General features: G+C 38.2%; 1 protein-coding gene across 5 annotated transcripts in view; it reads left to right on the top strand.

Annotated features, from left to right (window-relative positions):
• The window catches only part of UGP2 (UDP-glucose pyrophosphorylase 2), a 69272-nt gene that overhangs the window by 44608 nt on the left and 6910 nt on the right, over positions 1-17754 (top strand). For 4 of the 5 annotated variants that reach the window (XM_004742057.3, XM_045077907.1, XM_004742056.3 and 1 more), the window contains exons 4-6: positions 13418-13603; positions 14796-14929; positions 16799-17096. In XM_004742057.3, coding sequence (XP_004742114.1) covers positions 13418-13603; positions 14796-14929; positions 16799-17096 — 618 coding nt within the window. Of the gene's footprint in view, positions 1-12494; positions 12577-13417; positions 13604-14795; positions 14930-16798; positions 17097-17754 lie in introns of those variants that run through there. The other variant, XM_045077908.1, reaches the window with a different exon arrangement.

Below are 17754 nucleotides of genomic sequence, written 5' to 3' on the forward strand. Positions count from 1 at the left end.
TCCTAAAATGTGTATGGAACCAGAAAAGACTGAATAGCAAAGGAAGGTTGAAAAAGAAAACCAAAGCTGATGGCATCACAGTTCTGGACTTCAAGCTATATTACAAAGCTGTAATCATCAAGACGGTAGGGCACTGGCACAAAAACAGACACGTAGATCAAAGGAACAGAATAGAGAACCCAGAAATAGACCCTCAGCTATGGTCAGCTAATCTTCGACAAATCAGGAAAGAATATCCAATGGAAAAAAGACAGTCTCTTCAACAAATGATGTTGGGAAAATTGGACAGTCACATGTGAAAGAATGAAACTGGACCATTCTCTTAACACTGTACATAAAAATAAATTAAAAATGAAAGACCTAAATGTGAGATTGGAATCCATTAAAATCCATTAAAATCTTTGACCTCCGCCACAGCAACATCTTGCTAGACACTTCTCTAACGGCAAGTTCAAAAATGAACTATTGGGACTTTATCAAGATAAAAAGCTTTTTCACAGCAAAGGAAACAGCTGACAAAACCAGAAGGCAACCTTCAGAATGGGAGAAGGTATTTGCAACTGTCTTATCAGATAAAGGGCTAGTATCCGAGATCTATAAAGAATTTACCAAACTCAACTCTGAAAAAACAAATAATCCAGTCAAGAGATGGAGAGAAGACATGAACAGGCATTTCTTCAAAGAAGACATACAAATGACCAACAGACCCATGCAAAAATGCTTAACATCACTTGACATCAGAGAAACAAAAATCAAGACCACAATGGGATACCACCTCAGACTGGTCACAATGACCAAAATTAATAAGTCAGGAAATGACAGATGTTAGTGAGGATTCTGAGAAAGGGGAGCCCTCTTAAACTGCTGGTGGAAATACAAGCTGGTATAGCCACTCTGGAAAACAGTGTGAAGGTTCCTCAAAAAGTTAAAAATAGAGCTACCCTAAGATTCAGGAATTGGGGCTATTAGGTATCGACCCAAAGAATACAAACAGAATAATCCGAAGGGGCACATGCATCCCAATGTTTATAGCAGCAATGTCCACTATAGCCAAATGATGGAAAGAGCCCAGATGTCCATATACAGATTAAGGGATAAAGAACACACACACACACACACACACAATGGAATATTACTCAACCATCAAAAAAAATGAAATCTTACATTTGCAGTGATGTGGATGAAACTAGAGGGTATTGTGCTAAGTGAAATAAGTCAGTCAGAGAAAGACAATTATCCTATGATTTCACTCATACATTTGAGTTTGAGAAACAAAACAAAGGAGCATAGGGGAAGGGAGGGAAAAAGTAAAATAAGAAATCAGAGAGGGAGACAAACTATAAGAGATTTTCTTAACTCTAGGAGACAAATGGGATCGCTGGAGAGGAGCAACTGGGTGGAAGGGATAACTGGGTGGTGGGCATTAAGGAGGGTATGTGATATATTGAGCCCTGGGTATTATATGCAACTGATGAATCACTGAACTCTGCTTCTGAAACTAATAATATACTATGTGTTAATTAATTGAATTTAAATTTAAAATTCCTGTGATGAATATATCTATATGTACATCTTTGCATCTCTGAATTATTTGGAAGAATAAGAAGAAACTGAGTTTTTCAGAGGATATGGATTTTTAAAAGTTTCTTGTTACATACTTCAAATTGCTTTCCAGAAAGAGTATACCAGTTTGGTCCCATTCTTATTAATTTACTGGTTCCACAGAAATTTTTTGAGTGTCAGCTGTCTATTAGAAGACCATACTGACAAAGCCTAACCTCATCTAGTTTCTAGTTTACAAGCTAGTGGAGGAGTGGACCATAAATGACATATAATGTAATTTGCAATAGTGATAAGTGACATGAAGAAAAATAAAGATGGAAAAGGGTACAGAGAATAAGCAGTAGAGGTACTATTTTAGATGTGACAGGCAGAAGTGGGAGGGGCCTCTGAATAAATACTGAGTAAAATTCTGCATCCATTTTATTGTCAGTTTCACTACAGATATTGAAACATTGAATATTATTGCTATAAAAATATTTGCTGGTGGAGATGAAAAATATCTTTAAATTTTTATTTATTTGAGTATTGGGTTGAATTTTTCCATTGGCTATTTGTATTATTGAAGGATACTGAGCATAAGTTATTGGGTTGGTGCTGATGAGAGTAATTGTTTAGAGAACAGTGCTGGTGCCAAGATTTCTGACTTATTCTTTGAAAGGACCTGTTTGCTTACCCACTGTTAAAATTTTTTGCCTTTGGACATGAGGATTCAGTGTATGAATAGGACAACTGATTCCCTCTACCACTGGAAATTTGTCCTCATGTTTTCCTGTCCACAGTTTTAGGTAATATTTACTTTAGAATAATCAAAATAATTTTTAAAAACCTCAAAAGATGTAGGAGCTAATATTATTAATAGTTTGCAGAATTAAAATATGTCCTTGATTTGATAGTTTTCCTTGTGTTTTTATAATTTATAAGCAGAAGAATACAAAAGAACTTTCTTAGGAAATGAACTTTTCCAGGCTTAGTTTATAATGTGTATTATGTGATTGTTCATTCTATTTGCTTACTTATCATAAAGGGATTGCTTTATAATTACTACACTAAGATGGCCTACAAACATTTTTTATGCAAAGTCTTAGATTTAGGTTTTCTTTACCAAACTTATATATAATGTATGCTGATCCAATACTTTTTTTCTTGAATTAAAATAATAGGTGTTTGTAATCTGGTTTCTAATTAGTGGTGAAACCACTTTCATTTTAAACTTAGCATTTGAGTAGAAAAAATTTTCAGAAAACAGATTTCATTTAATTTATTAATATTAATCTCTTAATTCCTCCATTCATTTACTTACTTATATACTCAAATATGTGAGTGCCACCAATAAGCTTGACAGTTAAAGATGACAGATATGGCAGGGGGAGCACCACATGCAGTTCCTGTCCTTGTGGAGTTTACAGTCATGGATACATATGGAAGACTAAATGGACAGTTTGGAGACAGTATACTAATTGCTATAATAGAAGCTGGTAGTACTTGAAGCTAGAAGTAGAGGTTGTGCTAGTTCCCCTCCTGGGGGTATGAGGGTCATAAAGGAAGTGATATTTTTGCTCTGTGGCCCTTAGACACCTTGATGTGTCTATGATGCCTGCACATAGACATCCACATAAAGCACTTAAAAAAATTTCCAGTGCTTTAGTTATAAAATACACATAAAATGTACTGTTTACCTTGATCATTTTTTAAATCTTATTTTTATTTTGACAACTTCTAAGTGTATGCTTCATTAGTGTTAAGTATATTCACATAATTGTGCAACCAATCTCCACAACTTTTTCATCTTGGAAAACTGAAATTCTATACCCATTAAACAGTAACACCCATTCTCTCATTCCCCCAGCTCATGGCAACCACCATTTTGTTTTGTCTCTATAAATCAACTTCTCTAACTACTTCATATAAGTGGTAAAAGACTTTTTTAATCTTGGATTTTCTTTCTTTTGTTTTGGAAATTGCCGGAGTTCTGCTACCAGTAGTGTATCCTGTTTTGCTTTGCTGGACAAATAGGAGATACACAGACCTGGGGGATTGTTATGTGGTAGTGTTCTTGTTGGCAGAAGTACAGAGCCAGCATAGCCTAAAGGAGATCCTACCTGTCTGGCTATCCTGAGTTGTCAGGCAATATAGAGCCATTTTAGGAGAAGCAAAGTTTTAAAAAGCAAAAATATTATTAAAACTTGTATTTTTCTTGCCTCAGAAGACTGTCTGAAACCGGGGTTTGGCAGGCCCTTTCTGTAAAGGGCCAGATAGGAAATATCTTAGACTTTGTTGGCTCTGCATTCTCTGTCATGATTACTCAGCTTAGTCACAGTAGCATGAAAGCAGCCATAGATTTGTAAACCAAAGAGAGCAGCTGTGTTCCAGTAATAATTTATGAGAATAGGTGGCAGACCTGACTGTCCCCAAAGGCTATAGTTTTTGACCCTGTCTTAAACTATTCTTAAATTGCACATGACTAGAGACACTTCGGGTGAGACCCATAGCTGGGAGATCATTAAGCTGGTTTGTGATTTGAAGCAGAAAGAGTAATTCAATACCATATTTTATCAAATTTGTGCCATTGGGTGCAAGTTGCACCTTTTGTGTACCACTAAGAAAGAAAAATAGTGCAACCAATTGATTGTAAGATCCCACTGAATATACACTGCATCCTTGACTCAGAAATGTTAAAACTTGGGGTGGGAGTAGAGACTATCTGAATCAATGATGCAGTGATAATGCCAGTCAACATGTGTGCTCTTACTGTGGGCCATACACTTTGCTTAGCATTTTACATGCATTAGCTCATTTATCCTCATAACAAATCAGTTAAGTAGATGAAAAAGGCTTAGAGCAGCTAAATTACTTGCCATAATAAACAGTGGAGTTTAAGATTCAGACCCAGGTGGCCTGGAATTAGAGCCTGTGTGCTCGGCCCCATTCAGTTCTGCAGCAGTCTTTGTCACATGGTACCATTCATGCTGCAATTACTGTAGTTTATTACAATGATTTGAATCAGGTCATGGAAGAAACAGCAGCTACATCATGTCCTTGCAATTTCAGATACTTCTCAGGGCAGCCAACTACTGGTTTTCATCCATTAGGTGCCTGCTGGTGCCCTAAGAGAAGGATTACTGTGAATCCCTTCTGAAAATGTTTCTAAAACGATAACGTTTCCAAGAAACCAGGTAAAACTTGTGTTGGAAGAGAAATGTCTTGGTCCTCTGTGTACAGGTGATAACTGTGATGCCAACCAGCACTTCTGGTCTTGCTGCTGCAGAGGAGGGTGAGTGCCACATACCACTTAGACTCCTCTTCTGCATCTCTGAGCTTAACACTGAAGATGGTTGTGATCCTGCAGGAGTGATGCAGGTTTCACCAAAGATGACCTTACTGACTCTTGAAGACAAAGGAAATATTATGAGCCACTGAGTTCTCAGAGTCTTGGAGAAGTCAGGTGTTTCCATTCAGCTTACAGAGCAAGCTGTGAGAACTTGCCTGGAGAGAGTTGAGGTCTTCAGTACTTGTGATCATAAAAAATAAAAGTCAAAATATAATGGCAGTTAAAGATGGATGCATGTAACTTTCTCAGACTGTATCATAGCATCAGCTTCTTACTCAAGCCAAACCCCACCATCTCTTCTCATTGAAATTCAGTGGAGAGAGTTAAAAGTTTATTTTTTGCTTTATTTGCATATTAACTTTTATTGGGAAATACAGCATCTTCTATAAAGATTATTCTTGTATTCAGTGCATGAAAGTCCACAAGAGTAAGAGTGAGGTAAATTATATGCAACAAGTTTTGTGTTTTCTGGGGTGGGAGTGTGATATTTGCACTTTTCTGAAAGAGAGTCCCTGCCTGATAGCTCATAAATCCTGAGAATCACTGGTCTGAACTGAGATGTAGGGGATAAAGGAAAGCGAATTGGTTAAGTGAAGCTGCATGAGGGGGAGAAATGTAGGGGCCTACACGCAACAGATACCAAGTGTTAGAGCCCACCGCTCCATGTTTCTGGAGCACAGCATGTCAGGGAGAATAGGAGAGGAGACAGTGCAAGGCAAAAAGGGCCAAATCATCAAGCACCCTGCAAACCGTGTCTTCCAGTCAGGATTAGAGTCATCTAATAGTGAAACTCAGAATAACAAATCTAGAGAGAGGCAATCCAGAGCTAGTATGGCAGCATGGTGGTCATCAGGAACCTGGGCTTCTCTGTCTTACCACTCTTGCTGTCTGTAGCATATCTCCAGATGCTGCTTGAATGAAGTCTAGTCAGCATGTCTTCATTCTAAACAGCAGGAAGGAGGAAGAAGGGCATGCCCCGGCACTCTCAGAGACTTCTTGGAAATGTTTCACTTACACTTCAACTGGGGCACAAATAATTGCAAGGGAGGCTGGGAAATGTAATCTTTTATTTAGGATGGTGGTGTGCCCAGCTGAAAACCAGGATTCTTAAGGAGAAGGGGAAAAATGACAGTGGGGTAGGGAGCTAATAATCTCTGCCATGCCATGTCAGTGCTTTATTTTGTGAATGATGTAATAAGGAGAGAAATTCAAATGTTCTTTTCTAAAAGATTGCCACCTACAAGGTGAAGGTGTATTGAAGGGAGGTGAGGAGATCATAGAGGCAACCACTGCAATAATATAGATGAGAAGTGAGCAGGATGCTGACTGGAAGCAGGGACAGTTTCATGAGACTCACAGGCCATGGTCATTGATCAGATGTGAGGAGTCTCCTGGCTTAGCAGCTAGGTATGTCTTGGTGTCATAGAGACAGCAGTGAATGAATGAAGCCATGGGATTGGAGCAGATTGCCTTGGAAGAGGAGGTCTACCTAGAATGGGTTTGAAAAGGAACAGGCAGAAAGGGGGGGGGAAATAGAATGTGGTGTTTCAGAAGTCAAGGAGAAGAGAGCATATCAAGATAGAACATATGGTCAATTACATCAACTACAGCTGAGCACCCAAGAGAAGAATTGATGTCACTGATAGGATTTCAGTTAAGAGGATGTGGATGACCTTGTTAGAAGCAATTCCTTGAGCCTTAGAGATTACAGTGGGTGAGTGAAGAATGGGAGGTAAAAAAGCAGAGGTGAGTGCAGCAACTTTTTCAGGAAGCCCTGCCTCTAAGAAGAGGGAGATGAAAGGGATGTGGGTGTAGAAAAGGATGAGCGAGTGGATGTACTGTTGTTTTCTTTCTTGGTTTTTAGATGACAAAGGTTGAATATGTCCATGTCAATGGAAAGGAATAGAGAGGAGAAGCTGCCAGAGAGACTGGATGATGGGTGCCATAGATTCCTGACATGGGCACTGGCAGAGAGCTTGTCTACCAGGTCCACCTCCTGTAACCAGAAGGAAGGAGGGGGAAGAAACAGATGGAGATACAGGAAGGTTCTGAACATCTGGTGGCAGGAAGTTGAGGGCATTCCCATAAATGATGGTTTTTATTTGCCCTGTGAAATAGGGGTTGAGCTTATTTTGGTGGCTGAGGGGCTGTTGGTGACTTTGTTGGTGGACCATGTGATAACATATATGATTTGCCAGTTTTTCTTTAGATGAAAAAAAAATCTGTGGTTTAGGTGTGTCATTAATGGGTAGGAGCTTTTGGGTGATCCAGATTTTAATCATTATCTTTAGAAATGTGAAATGAAGAGACAATATGTGAAAATGCCTGGCATTTTCAGACACCATGCAGTAATAAGGGTTTTGTGAATAAGTTTATGTTCTTAGACTATTTCCTGTACATATGGAACATCATTCCAAACTTCTTTAACTATTTATGTAGTTCATTTTCTTTCAGGAGAACTTGCTTTTGTTGAAAAAAAGATCTTTCAGATTGCAATAATCATACCCTTGTGAACTGTAACAGGGCAGGTACTGTTAGCTTGTTTTGGGTATTTGGCACTGCCTCCAGGAATAGCACAAATATGCTACCAAGAACTGGGTTATACTACTGCTAATGGGAACAGTGTGTCCATGACTGTGTGATGAATTCAGCTTTTCTTCTAACTGGAAACTAAGTTGTGAACAGACTTGGCAAGGTACAGATCATGGTAGACTGTTTTTAAAAGGTCTTATTAAAAATCTTTTCAGTTTTTGCAGAAAAACTAGATTGACATCCTACAGGGAAGAATCTTGTTTAAGTCACGTTCATTAGTATATTGCCAACTACTTTCTTTTGTTCACCGCCCAGAGGAGGTCGGGTATTTGACCAATTCTTTCTCCCAGGAGGAGAGAGCACTAGTGGCCTACCTAGCCTCCTGTGTGTATCTTGTAGGAGCCTCATGGGGTTTGCTCCACTTTCACCTGTCATGGTTGCCCTACTGTGTATTTAGTTGCAGTACAGGTCTTCTTACAACACTGAATTCTCTTCGTGTCTGGGAGAAAGAAAAAGAGGGTGACCAATATTGAGAGCATAATGATTACTCTAGTGATTGACTGAAGTGGCTGAGTCAGAGTAACATTGAGGCCAAGTCTGGCAGTGAGTGGTACTCCCTGTCATCTCTGAACACCACCCATCTTTGCATGAGTAGATGTCTTTGTGCATTCTCCTGGGGCAGCTGAAAAGAGGAGAGTGAGGGGCTGGTATAAAAATGTCTCTGCGACTTAGGTGTGTCCAGGGTAACTTCAGCTGTTGCCAAGCAACTAGTTTCTAACACAGATCCCCTTGGTCCGTGGAACTAAATTGAACTCTGTGGGATTGCTTGGTGAGGTCCCTGGTGAGGGTGTGGACAGACAGCACCACCAACAGAAAGGACTTGTGTTGGCATATAAGGTGATTTATGTGATGGAAAGCAGGGCTTACTGCCTAATTTAACCAGTAAGAAACTTTAGACAGAAAGTGTCCTGGCTTCCTGAAATCAAACGATAGTACCTTTCTTTGCACATGTGTGTGTCTGGGTCTGTTTCTTTGAGCGTCGGGTGCATATAAGTCATGAAACGTAAGTGAAAAAAGGCCCAGTGAAGAGTTCCAGTAGTAATACAGCCTAACGATTCTGGACCCCTCTCCCCTCGTCACAACTGTTACTTCACACCTTGTGACTCTTCTTCCCTTTCCTTCCATGGTTCTGCTCAGTCCTCTTCTTGCTGACAGTCAAGTTCCTCATTGAGGCCTGTTTTTAATTAACTACTAAAGATCAGATATAGCAAGATGAGTGGTATTACTGAAAGCACCTCACAGAGAACTATGGTTCCTTGACATTTGTAGAGGTGCAGTGACTCCTCAGCGTGGGGTGGAAGGTTCTAAATGTGGCACTAAACAGAGTGTTCTGGCCACTCAACTTGATGGTAAACAGGTCTTTCTACTTGTGAGTTGCCTGGGCTTGTGCCCAAAAGTCTTTATTAACACAGTTTTGGAACTTGAAGTTAGGTATGAATCAGTTCATTTTATTTCATACCAAATATTTGAAAAGTAATTCAGAATTACATTTAAAAATTTTAAACTCAGGTTTTTAAGATAACAAGCTTGGGGAGATTGGAATTAAAACTAAAAGTAGACTTGATATATCTTTTGGGTGAAAGTCAAATAGCTTAGTATTAAAATCATTATGAGGCCTGACAGCTTCTTTCACTATCCTAGAATAGGGTTTTAGGATACAAGAAAAAATTTATGTAGCCTCTATAGATTCAGTCATAAGGAATGATCTTAAAGTATTCTAATAGAATGTGTATTTTTAAGCTTGGTGTGAACAAAATGAACTTTTTCTTTAAATACTTTTCATGAACTTTATATTCTTTATGGTGTGTGAATCAGAGATTATTTATCTTAAATATGTATGATTTTGGAGGTTTTTTTCATTTTGGTGAAATTTTAGGCACAAAATGATTTTTGGTCTTTAATTTATCTTCACAGGAAGTGAAAAATTTCTGATAGTGTTTTTACTTAAAGATGCATGCCCTAAAGGGAATTAAATAGCTAAAAATTAAACATGGCTCCCAAAACTCACTTTAATCCTATGCATGTTAGTATAACAAACATTTCTTTAAAGATTAGAATGAAGATATAATCCAGTTTACATTATTTGCTTGATTGATTATTTGCATTGTTAAGTTTGGGAGAATTGACATTTTTACATTAGTAAGTCTTCTAGTTTATAAACATGATAAATACATCCCTGAATTTGTCTTTTAACTTTTCTCAAAAATGTTTTATGTTCAGTGTAGAACTCTCATATCTTTTTAAGATTTATTCATAAGAATTTGTTATTTTTCATAGTGTAATGAAAAGTAACTTTTTAATCCTAATTCTTCATTATATGTAGAAACAGTTCATCTTTTTAAACCATCTTTAAGCATTTCCAAACATACAATTCATTAGTGTTAAGTACATTTACAGGACTCTTTGATCTTGCACAATGAAAACTGTTACCATTAAACACCTCCTCCTTCCTCTCTACTCCAGTCCTTAGGAACCACTGTTCTACTTTCTGTCCATATGAATCTGACTATTCTAGGTGCTTCATATAAGTTGAATCATAGAAGTATTGGGGTTTGGGTTTTGGGTTTTTTTTTGATATGTGAATGGTTTATTTCACTTTAACATATTCTCAAGGTTTATTCATGTTGTAGTACACATCAGAATTTCTTTCCTTTTTTAAGGTTGAGTGATACTCCGTTGTATGTATATGCCACATTTTGTTTTATTCATTCATCTGTTGATGGACATTTGAGTTACTTCCACTTTTAGGCTATTGTGAATAATGCTGCAGTGAAGATGAGTGTATAAACATCTCTTTGAGAACCATGCTTTCAGTTCTTTGGGGAACTATCCATAGGTGGACTTGGTAGATCAATGGTATTCTATTTAAAATTTTTTTAGGAACCATCATACTTTTTTCTTTAACAGCTGCACACCACTTTACATTCCCACTAGCAGAGTCCAAGGATTCTAAAAGTGGATGTTTTTTAAAATATTGACCGTGTATCTTCAATGTTGCTATGTTCACATTAGTCTAATAATTTTTTTGTAGGGTCTTTGGATTTTCTTTATATAAAGTCATATCATCTGTGAGTAATGACAGTTTTGTTTCTTTTAAAGGATATATAAATTGAATACTATATGACAGTGAAAAGTAATTACTATAGCTTCATGCGTTAATGTGCATTCTTTTTTTTTTTTCTTTAAGATTTTATTTATTTATTTGACAGAGAGAGATCACAGTAGGAGAGAGGAAGGGAAGAGATCACAGAGAGAGGAAGGGAAGCAGGTGCCCCGCTGAGCAGAGAGCCCGATGTGGGACTCGATCCCAGGACCCTGAGATCATGACCTGAGCCGAAGGCAGCGGCTTAACCCATTGAGCCACCCAGGCGCCCCTGTTAATGTGCATTCTTAAATATAACACTGAATTAAAGAAGCAAGTCAAAAGTTTAGAGATAAAATTAAGTAAAATATTATTATTATGGATACATACATAGGTGGTAAAACTAAAGTATAAACATCAAGATGTGGTTATACTGGCGTGGAAGAGAATGTGATCAGGGACAGACTCAAAGGAGGCTTCTAAGTTATGGCAGTATTTTTTTATTTAGGTTATTTGACTGTATGTATTTTATAAACTTGAATGTATGGTGTTTCATAATGAAAATCTTTCAGGTAAAATTGGGAAATGTAGGCCTGTCTCACCATATGTAGAAAAAAACTTCTTTTATGTATTCTAGTTTTTAAAGGTATATTAAAGGAAGCATTAAATAGGTAAAAATATTTCAGAACTAATAATTTTATGTAAAATGAATGCATGGACTCAAGAGAGTTTTAGTTAAATTTTCACACCCTTTTGAGCCCTCTGTAAATATTAGATTCTTATTTGGAAGTCAAAAGTAACTGCTAAATGGAGATTCTTGGCTTTTAAAAGATAATTGGAAAATAATTGGTTTGGTTCCATTTGCTAACTCTTTTGAGTAAATGTAACATGCCCCCAAAATTCTCCTAACTAATAATAGACTATTTGAAGCCATTGTATCACAGTGGCATTCCTTTTACTGACTGGTTGATTTCAGTAGCCCTGCTGATGAAAGGATTATAAACTGCCATGTTATATTAGGGTGACAAGTTCTAGCTCTGTTATCTCCTCTTAGTTTTCCTGTAGTATAGGACTTAAACTGGACTTCTTCTCTCAAGCAATATTACCAGTTTCTTTGACATGCTGAAGAAACGGTGTTCAGGGCAGTGGGATCAAAACATCTTTCCAGGAATGCCAGTCAGCTGGGTCACAGGCACTTTGTGTGTGTGTTGGGTATCCCAAGTTGTTATCATCCATATGTTGTCCTCACCTGGACTAAGAGCTTCTAGAGAAGCAACCGGTATAATCTGTGTTCTTTCCTGCCTCCCCATCATCCTTCTTTTCCTTGGTGGTTAGCATCCCAGTACTTGGGCAGCACCCACTGAGGGCCATGATGCCCCCAAGTGTGACCCCTCCTCTCTCTTTCCCTGTCACTAGCCCTCTTTTAAGTATGAATGACTGCTGAAGACTGACACTTACCCAGGAAGATTGACGATCCTACCACATTAGGAACTAATTCAGAATGAGCGATAATTAGGTGGTAGTCAGTGAAGAGTCTTAGAGAAGAGTGCTTATTTCTCAGCATTTACACCAAGCAAAAAGTGCATTCATCTGCAGTGGGCAGTTAACAGAGTGTCTTGCGAGGTAGATGAAATAAGAGTCACAGACTAGTTTGTATGGGGAGAACTGCAAAGAGCAGAAATCATGTATGTGGTCAAGAGTCAACATAGGACATGTATGTGTGTTTGACCAAGCATAAATGGATTTTTGCCTCCACAGCCTAGTCACTGGAATGTGAGTCCATCAACTCCTTTCCCAATTACAGACCTTATCCACCACCCATCCACACAGCCTCTATAGGCAGCAGAACAAAAACAGCGTAGCTCATAGTGAGCACTTACTATATGGTTGTATTTCTTCAGTCCCCTCAATTGCTATGTGTCCTACACCATGATGATATAACTGAAGAGGACATTTGATGATGTATTCCATTAAAGAAGGATAACAACGACAACAAAAAGCCCTATAAATGGTTAGAGAATATGTTGTGATCTTTTCAAAAGCTTCCATTCTTGCTGTAAGATCTTTAGACTTGCTTGTACCTCTGCTTTGAAGAAAAGAATTTGGGCTCCCACTATGTGGTTGTTCCTGTCTAGGAGGGAGAAGCTGAAGAGTAATGCTCTGTGCTCCCAGAAATAGAGAGGGTCCGTGGAGGAAGGGATTCTCGTCAGCCTTAGACGAGACCTTTACTACCCCATCAGGATATTATTTGGAGCAGTGAGAACACAGTTTTCCAATTTTACCTTCTATACAGTAATCCCTGAGAGTTAAATTTTTAAGGAACTCTGTCCTTGATACATACCTAGAAATATGGTAAAAAAAACAGCATGCCACTTCCTCTGAAGACTTACTTTTGAATGGAGGAGAAAAGAAAGGAAATTTAGGTTTTGGTTTCTGCCTCCTTGAAGTATATATACTTTTCCAGAATTGAAATAGATCCATACACCACCACAATGAGTTTTGCATACCCCATTTACTATACCAATGCAAATGGGGAATTCTAAATTTTTATATGTAGTCCAAGTGACTTAGATGTCCTCAACAGCCAGACAAATATTTGTAGACTCTAACTTTTCCTCCTTCTTGTCCTCCTTTGTAATGTAAATGAACCACTGAACTACTTCATGCAAGAGCAGTTGCCTATAAAGTATTTAATTTTGTACCAGGAGGACTTGTGATATTAAAGGGAATGTCGTTGAAACTTCCCGTGGAGAAAAGCAGAATTCTTTAAGGACACATGGAAAGAACCCTGTGATTGACTGAATTTAACTTCTCATAAAGCTATTTGAATTCTGTAAATTTTTAAATTTCAGATTCAACCCTATGAAAAGATAAAAGCCAGAGGCTTACCTGACAATATATCTTCCGTGCTGAACAAGCTGGTGGTGGTGAAACTCAATGGAGGTTTGGGAACCAGCATGGGCTGCAAAGGCCCGAAAAGTCTGATCGGTGTGAGGAACGAGAATACCTTTTTGGATCTGACCGTTCAGCAAATTGAAGTGAGTAACATTCAGCCTTTCTCATGAACTACTAAAACCAGTTTTAGGTTATTATAAATGTTACCTTATAAAGTAACAGACGTGGACTTGAGCTAGTCAAGGAGCTTGCTATCTTTAGTTTATTAGTATATAAAAAGGTTTGGTTTCCCAAGGGCACATCCTTAGGGTGATGTAAAATAGAAGCTTTTGATCTTTAAATAGCATTTGTGGTTGTTGAAATCTCTGGATCTTTTTGGATTCTCCTTTGATCGCCCCACCACTCTCCTGCCTCTTTCTGATGGCGGCCTTCTTCACAGCTGGGATGATCTGGTTTTATTAACCCCTTCTGGTTGGCAGCCATGGATGCTAAGAACTGTCCTTGCCTTCTCTCTTACGATAAAGTCGTTAATCGTGGACCATAAGTTCTTCAGGGGCAGGCTTCTTCATCTCTTTGTGTCTAGTGTCCAGTACAGTGCTGGCAGCTACCGCAGTAACACCAGCAGCAGCAGTGACTAACATTCATCTGGCAGGTACTGCACACAGTATTATTCTGAACTCTTTTCATGAATTGACTCATTTGTTCCTCTCAACAACTCTGTAAGATAAGTACTCTTTATGTTATCATCTCCATTTTACAGATGTGGAAACCAAGGCACAGAGAGGTTGATTTACTTGCCCAAGATTCCCTATGTGAAAAAAGGGCTGTTTGACTTCTGAGAACTTGTTTTCTTCTTCACTCTGTGTTGCCTCTTAACTCTTCCCAGAGATTGAAAAGATTTCAGTTGGGGTGTGATTCACAGTTCTTGACATTAATCCTGAGACTAGAGAACCATGTCTTTGTAACATTTGTACTTCCCTCCCCACTGTGCTCTGAACACAGAGTAAATGTTTCGTTAGCATTTGCCTGTCCAGTAAGGCCACAGGGCACTGGCTGGGCACACAACTCCAGAGTTGGATTGTGGGGGGTATCTGCCACCTCTCCGGCCCTTAGTTCAGCCATTTGTATATTGCAGACAATAGTTTCTATCTCAGAGGATTGTGATTTAATGAGCAAGTCCGTGGCTTAGCAAAATGTCCAGCTTATGCCAAATATTTGTATTTGGCTACATATAGGTGATGTTTTGGATACTTTGTGATTAACCATTATGAGTTTTACATTTTTAAGTGAAAGAAAAGTAGGTTTGGGTAATCTGATTATTATTTTCCTCCCTAGCATTTGAACAAAACCTACAATACAGATGTTCCTCTTGTTCTAATGAACTCTTTCAACACGGATGAAGATACAAAGAAAATACTACAGAAGTACAGTCACTGTCGTGTGAAAATTTACACTTTTAATCAAAGCAGGTACAGTAAGTAAAAAGTAAAAATAAAAAAAATTCTGGAGAGTGTTACTCCCGGAAACAAAGATTGCTTTGTCTTGTTTAAATACAGCAGCCTCAAGATACACATTTGCCAAAAACTCATGTTTGCAAATCTTCAATGTCTTTAAAGGCTGAACACTTGTTTGTAGATAGGTGATTATTACAGTCACTCTCTGATTCTTCCTAAGAGAGAATCTGCTTGTTCCATGTCCAGAATATTTGAGGTTGATATAGATCTTTGTTTTCTGAGGGCATATTTGGGTTCCATGTGGGTCTATGAAAATTTTTATATGTTCTATGGTATTGATCATCTTCTTTCATATGGGAAGAAATTTATTCAATATCCTGTATAGGCTTGGGGGAAATTTAATAAATCCTGGAAAAAAATGTTACACTTTGAGGAAAGGAAAGGCAGGCATACCTTGTTTGATTGCACTTCAACTGCGCTTTGTAGATACTGCCTTTTTTTTTTTTTTTTGCAAGTTGAAGATTGTTATACACCTGCATTGAGCAAGTAAGTCTGTTGATATTGGTGCCACTTTCCAACAGCATTTGCTAACTTTGTGTCTGTGTCACACCTTTTGGTATTCTCACAGTATTTCAAGTGTGTTCTTTATTATTGTATTTGTTATGATGATCTGTGATCAGTGATTACGACTTGCTAAAAAGCCAGATGATGGTTAGCATTTTTTTTTTTAAAGATTTTATTTATTTATTTGACAGAGAGAAATCACAAGTAGGCAGAGAGGCAGGCAGAGAGAGAGAGAGGAGGAAGCAGGCTCCCTGCTGAGCAGAGAGCCCGATGTGGGACTCGATCCCAGGACCCTGAGATCATGACCTGAGCCAAAGGCAGCGGCTTAACCACTGAGCCACCCAGGCGCCCGATGGTTAGCATTTTTGAGCAATGAAATATTTTTTTAAATTAGAGTATGTATATATTTTTTAGACACAATGCTACTGCACACTTAATAGACTATAGTATAGTGTAAACATAACTTTTATATGCACTGGGAAACTGAAACATTTACTTCACTCACTTTACTGCAACATTTGCTTTATTGCTGTGATATGGAACAGAACCTGCAGTATCTCCAAGATATGCCTGTAGAAAGGGACTCAGATGATGACTTTAGATAAAGCCAAGGCAACTAGGGAACTAAGTTTTCCATCTAGGGATGAATATGGGTCTATATGGGCTTGTGCAGAACAGGTATTTCTGAAAGTTTTACCATTTGTTGTTTTAATCTGTTTTTTCATGGACACTTTGCGTGTTGCAGGTGCTCTGCCTCCATCTTCTGGTTGGTGCTTGGTCTCTTAGTGCTAGCTCCTCTGTTCCCCCTGCTCCCACTGCCAGTCCCCACACCTGTTCTCACTAGCGGCAGGGAGCAGATGTCCCTGAGCAGTAATCTGCTGTTGACCTCTGGGAAAGAAAGAGCACCACCCCTGAATATATGTTTTTAAGAATGGGCAGATTTTTCCAAAGTTGGAGGGAAAAGAATAATTCCATAACCAAGGAAGTTTGAGAAATTTACTTAATGTGTATTTCCTCTTATAGTATTATAAAATCTGTTGACTCTGGAAGTATTAGGTGTCCTCCCATCTTTATGACGCTGGAAATTTTTTTGCAGCAAATACTGTGATCTAGGAAACTGATGATTGGACAACACAGATAAGAGATTTTCTTAAACAGATTTACCTATGATTAAATTACTATTGATATACTGAAAAGGAGGGAAGTTTTATTTAACTTTAAACATACTGTTTTACTGGAAGATCTGGAGTGCTTTACAGAATTGATATTGAGAAAGACCTTGGTTTATTGTGTGTGTGTGTGTGTTTTTCTTTTTTAAAGGTACCCAAGGATTAATAAAGAATCTCTACTGCCTGTAGCAAAGGATGTCTCATACTCAGGGGAAAATACAGAAGCATGGTACCCTCCAGGTCATGGTGATATTTACGCCAGTTTCTACAACTCTGGTTTGCTCGACACCCTTATAGGAGAAGGCAAAGAGTATATTTTTGTGTCTAACATAGATAATCTGGGTGCCACCGTGGATCTTTATATTCTTAATCATCTAATGAACCCACCCAATGGAAAACCCTGTGAATTTGTCATGGAAGTCACAAATAAAACACGTGCAGATGTAAAGGTAAATACTGAGAGGAAGCAGTTTGGGGATTCACATCTTCACATTGCATAGGTTATGTAGTTCAGATCTTTTTTTTTTTTTTAATTGGTAAGTTTCCGACAGAGTGAGATAGTATTCTGTAGAGTACCTTAAGTTCCACCTGAAATAAATTGAGATTTAACAGTATTGTTGAGTAACCCATATGGACTATTTTAACTAAAAACAGTTCCACATGTATTTATAGGGTAAGTGAAAACACTTTCAAATGTTTTGTTCAAACCTTTTATATTCTTCTAGTTTGGTGCTTAAAAGTATTTATTTTATTTTTCCTTTAGTGAAAATTTACTATTTCTGTTTCTACCTGTGCATTTTTATATGTTTTTTTTTCATCACTATAATATCTCTGTAGTTGCCAAAAAAATGTTTAACTTCGCATGTTTAGTGATCATGAAATGGTACACAAGGTTTTACTACTTAGCCACAGGGAGTAAGAGAAATGGGCAGTGTATGAATACTAAAATGGTTAGTCTCTTTGTTGGGTTCTATGTGTCTTGCAATGCCCCCTGACACGCACATAAATTTTCCCCTCTCTACACACTGCTGTGGCCTCATGACTGTAAGGACATCTCTAAGCTGAGGCTACTCAGGGGGTCACTTCTAACCCACTTGTGCCTCTGTC

This window comes from Mustela putorius, unplaced genomic scaffold (assembly GCF_011764305.1).
Source record: "Mustela putorius furo isolate JIRA1106 unplaced genomic scaffold, ASM1176430v1.1 tig00000224_pilon_pilon_pilon, whole genome shotgun sequence".
NCBI classification, from domain to species: Eukaryota; Metazoa; Chordata; class Mammalia; order Carnivora; family Mustelidae; genus Mustela; species Mustela putorius.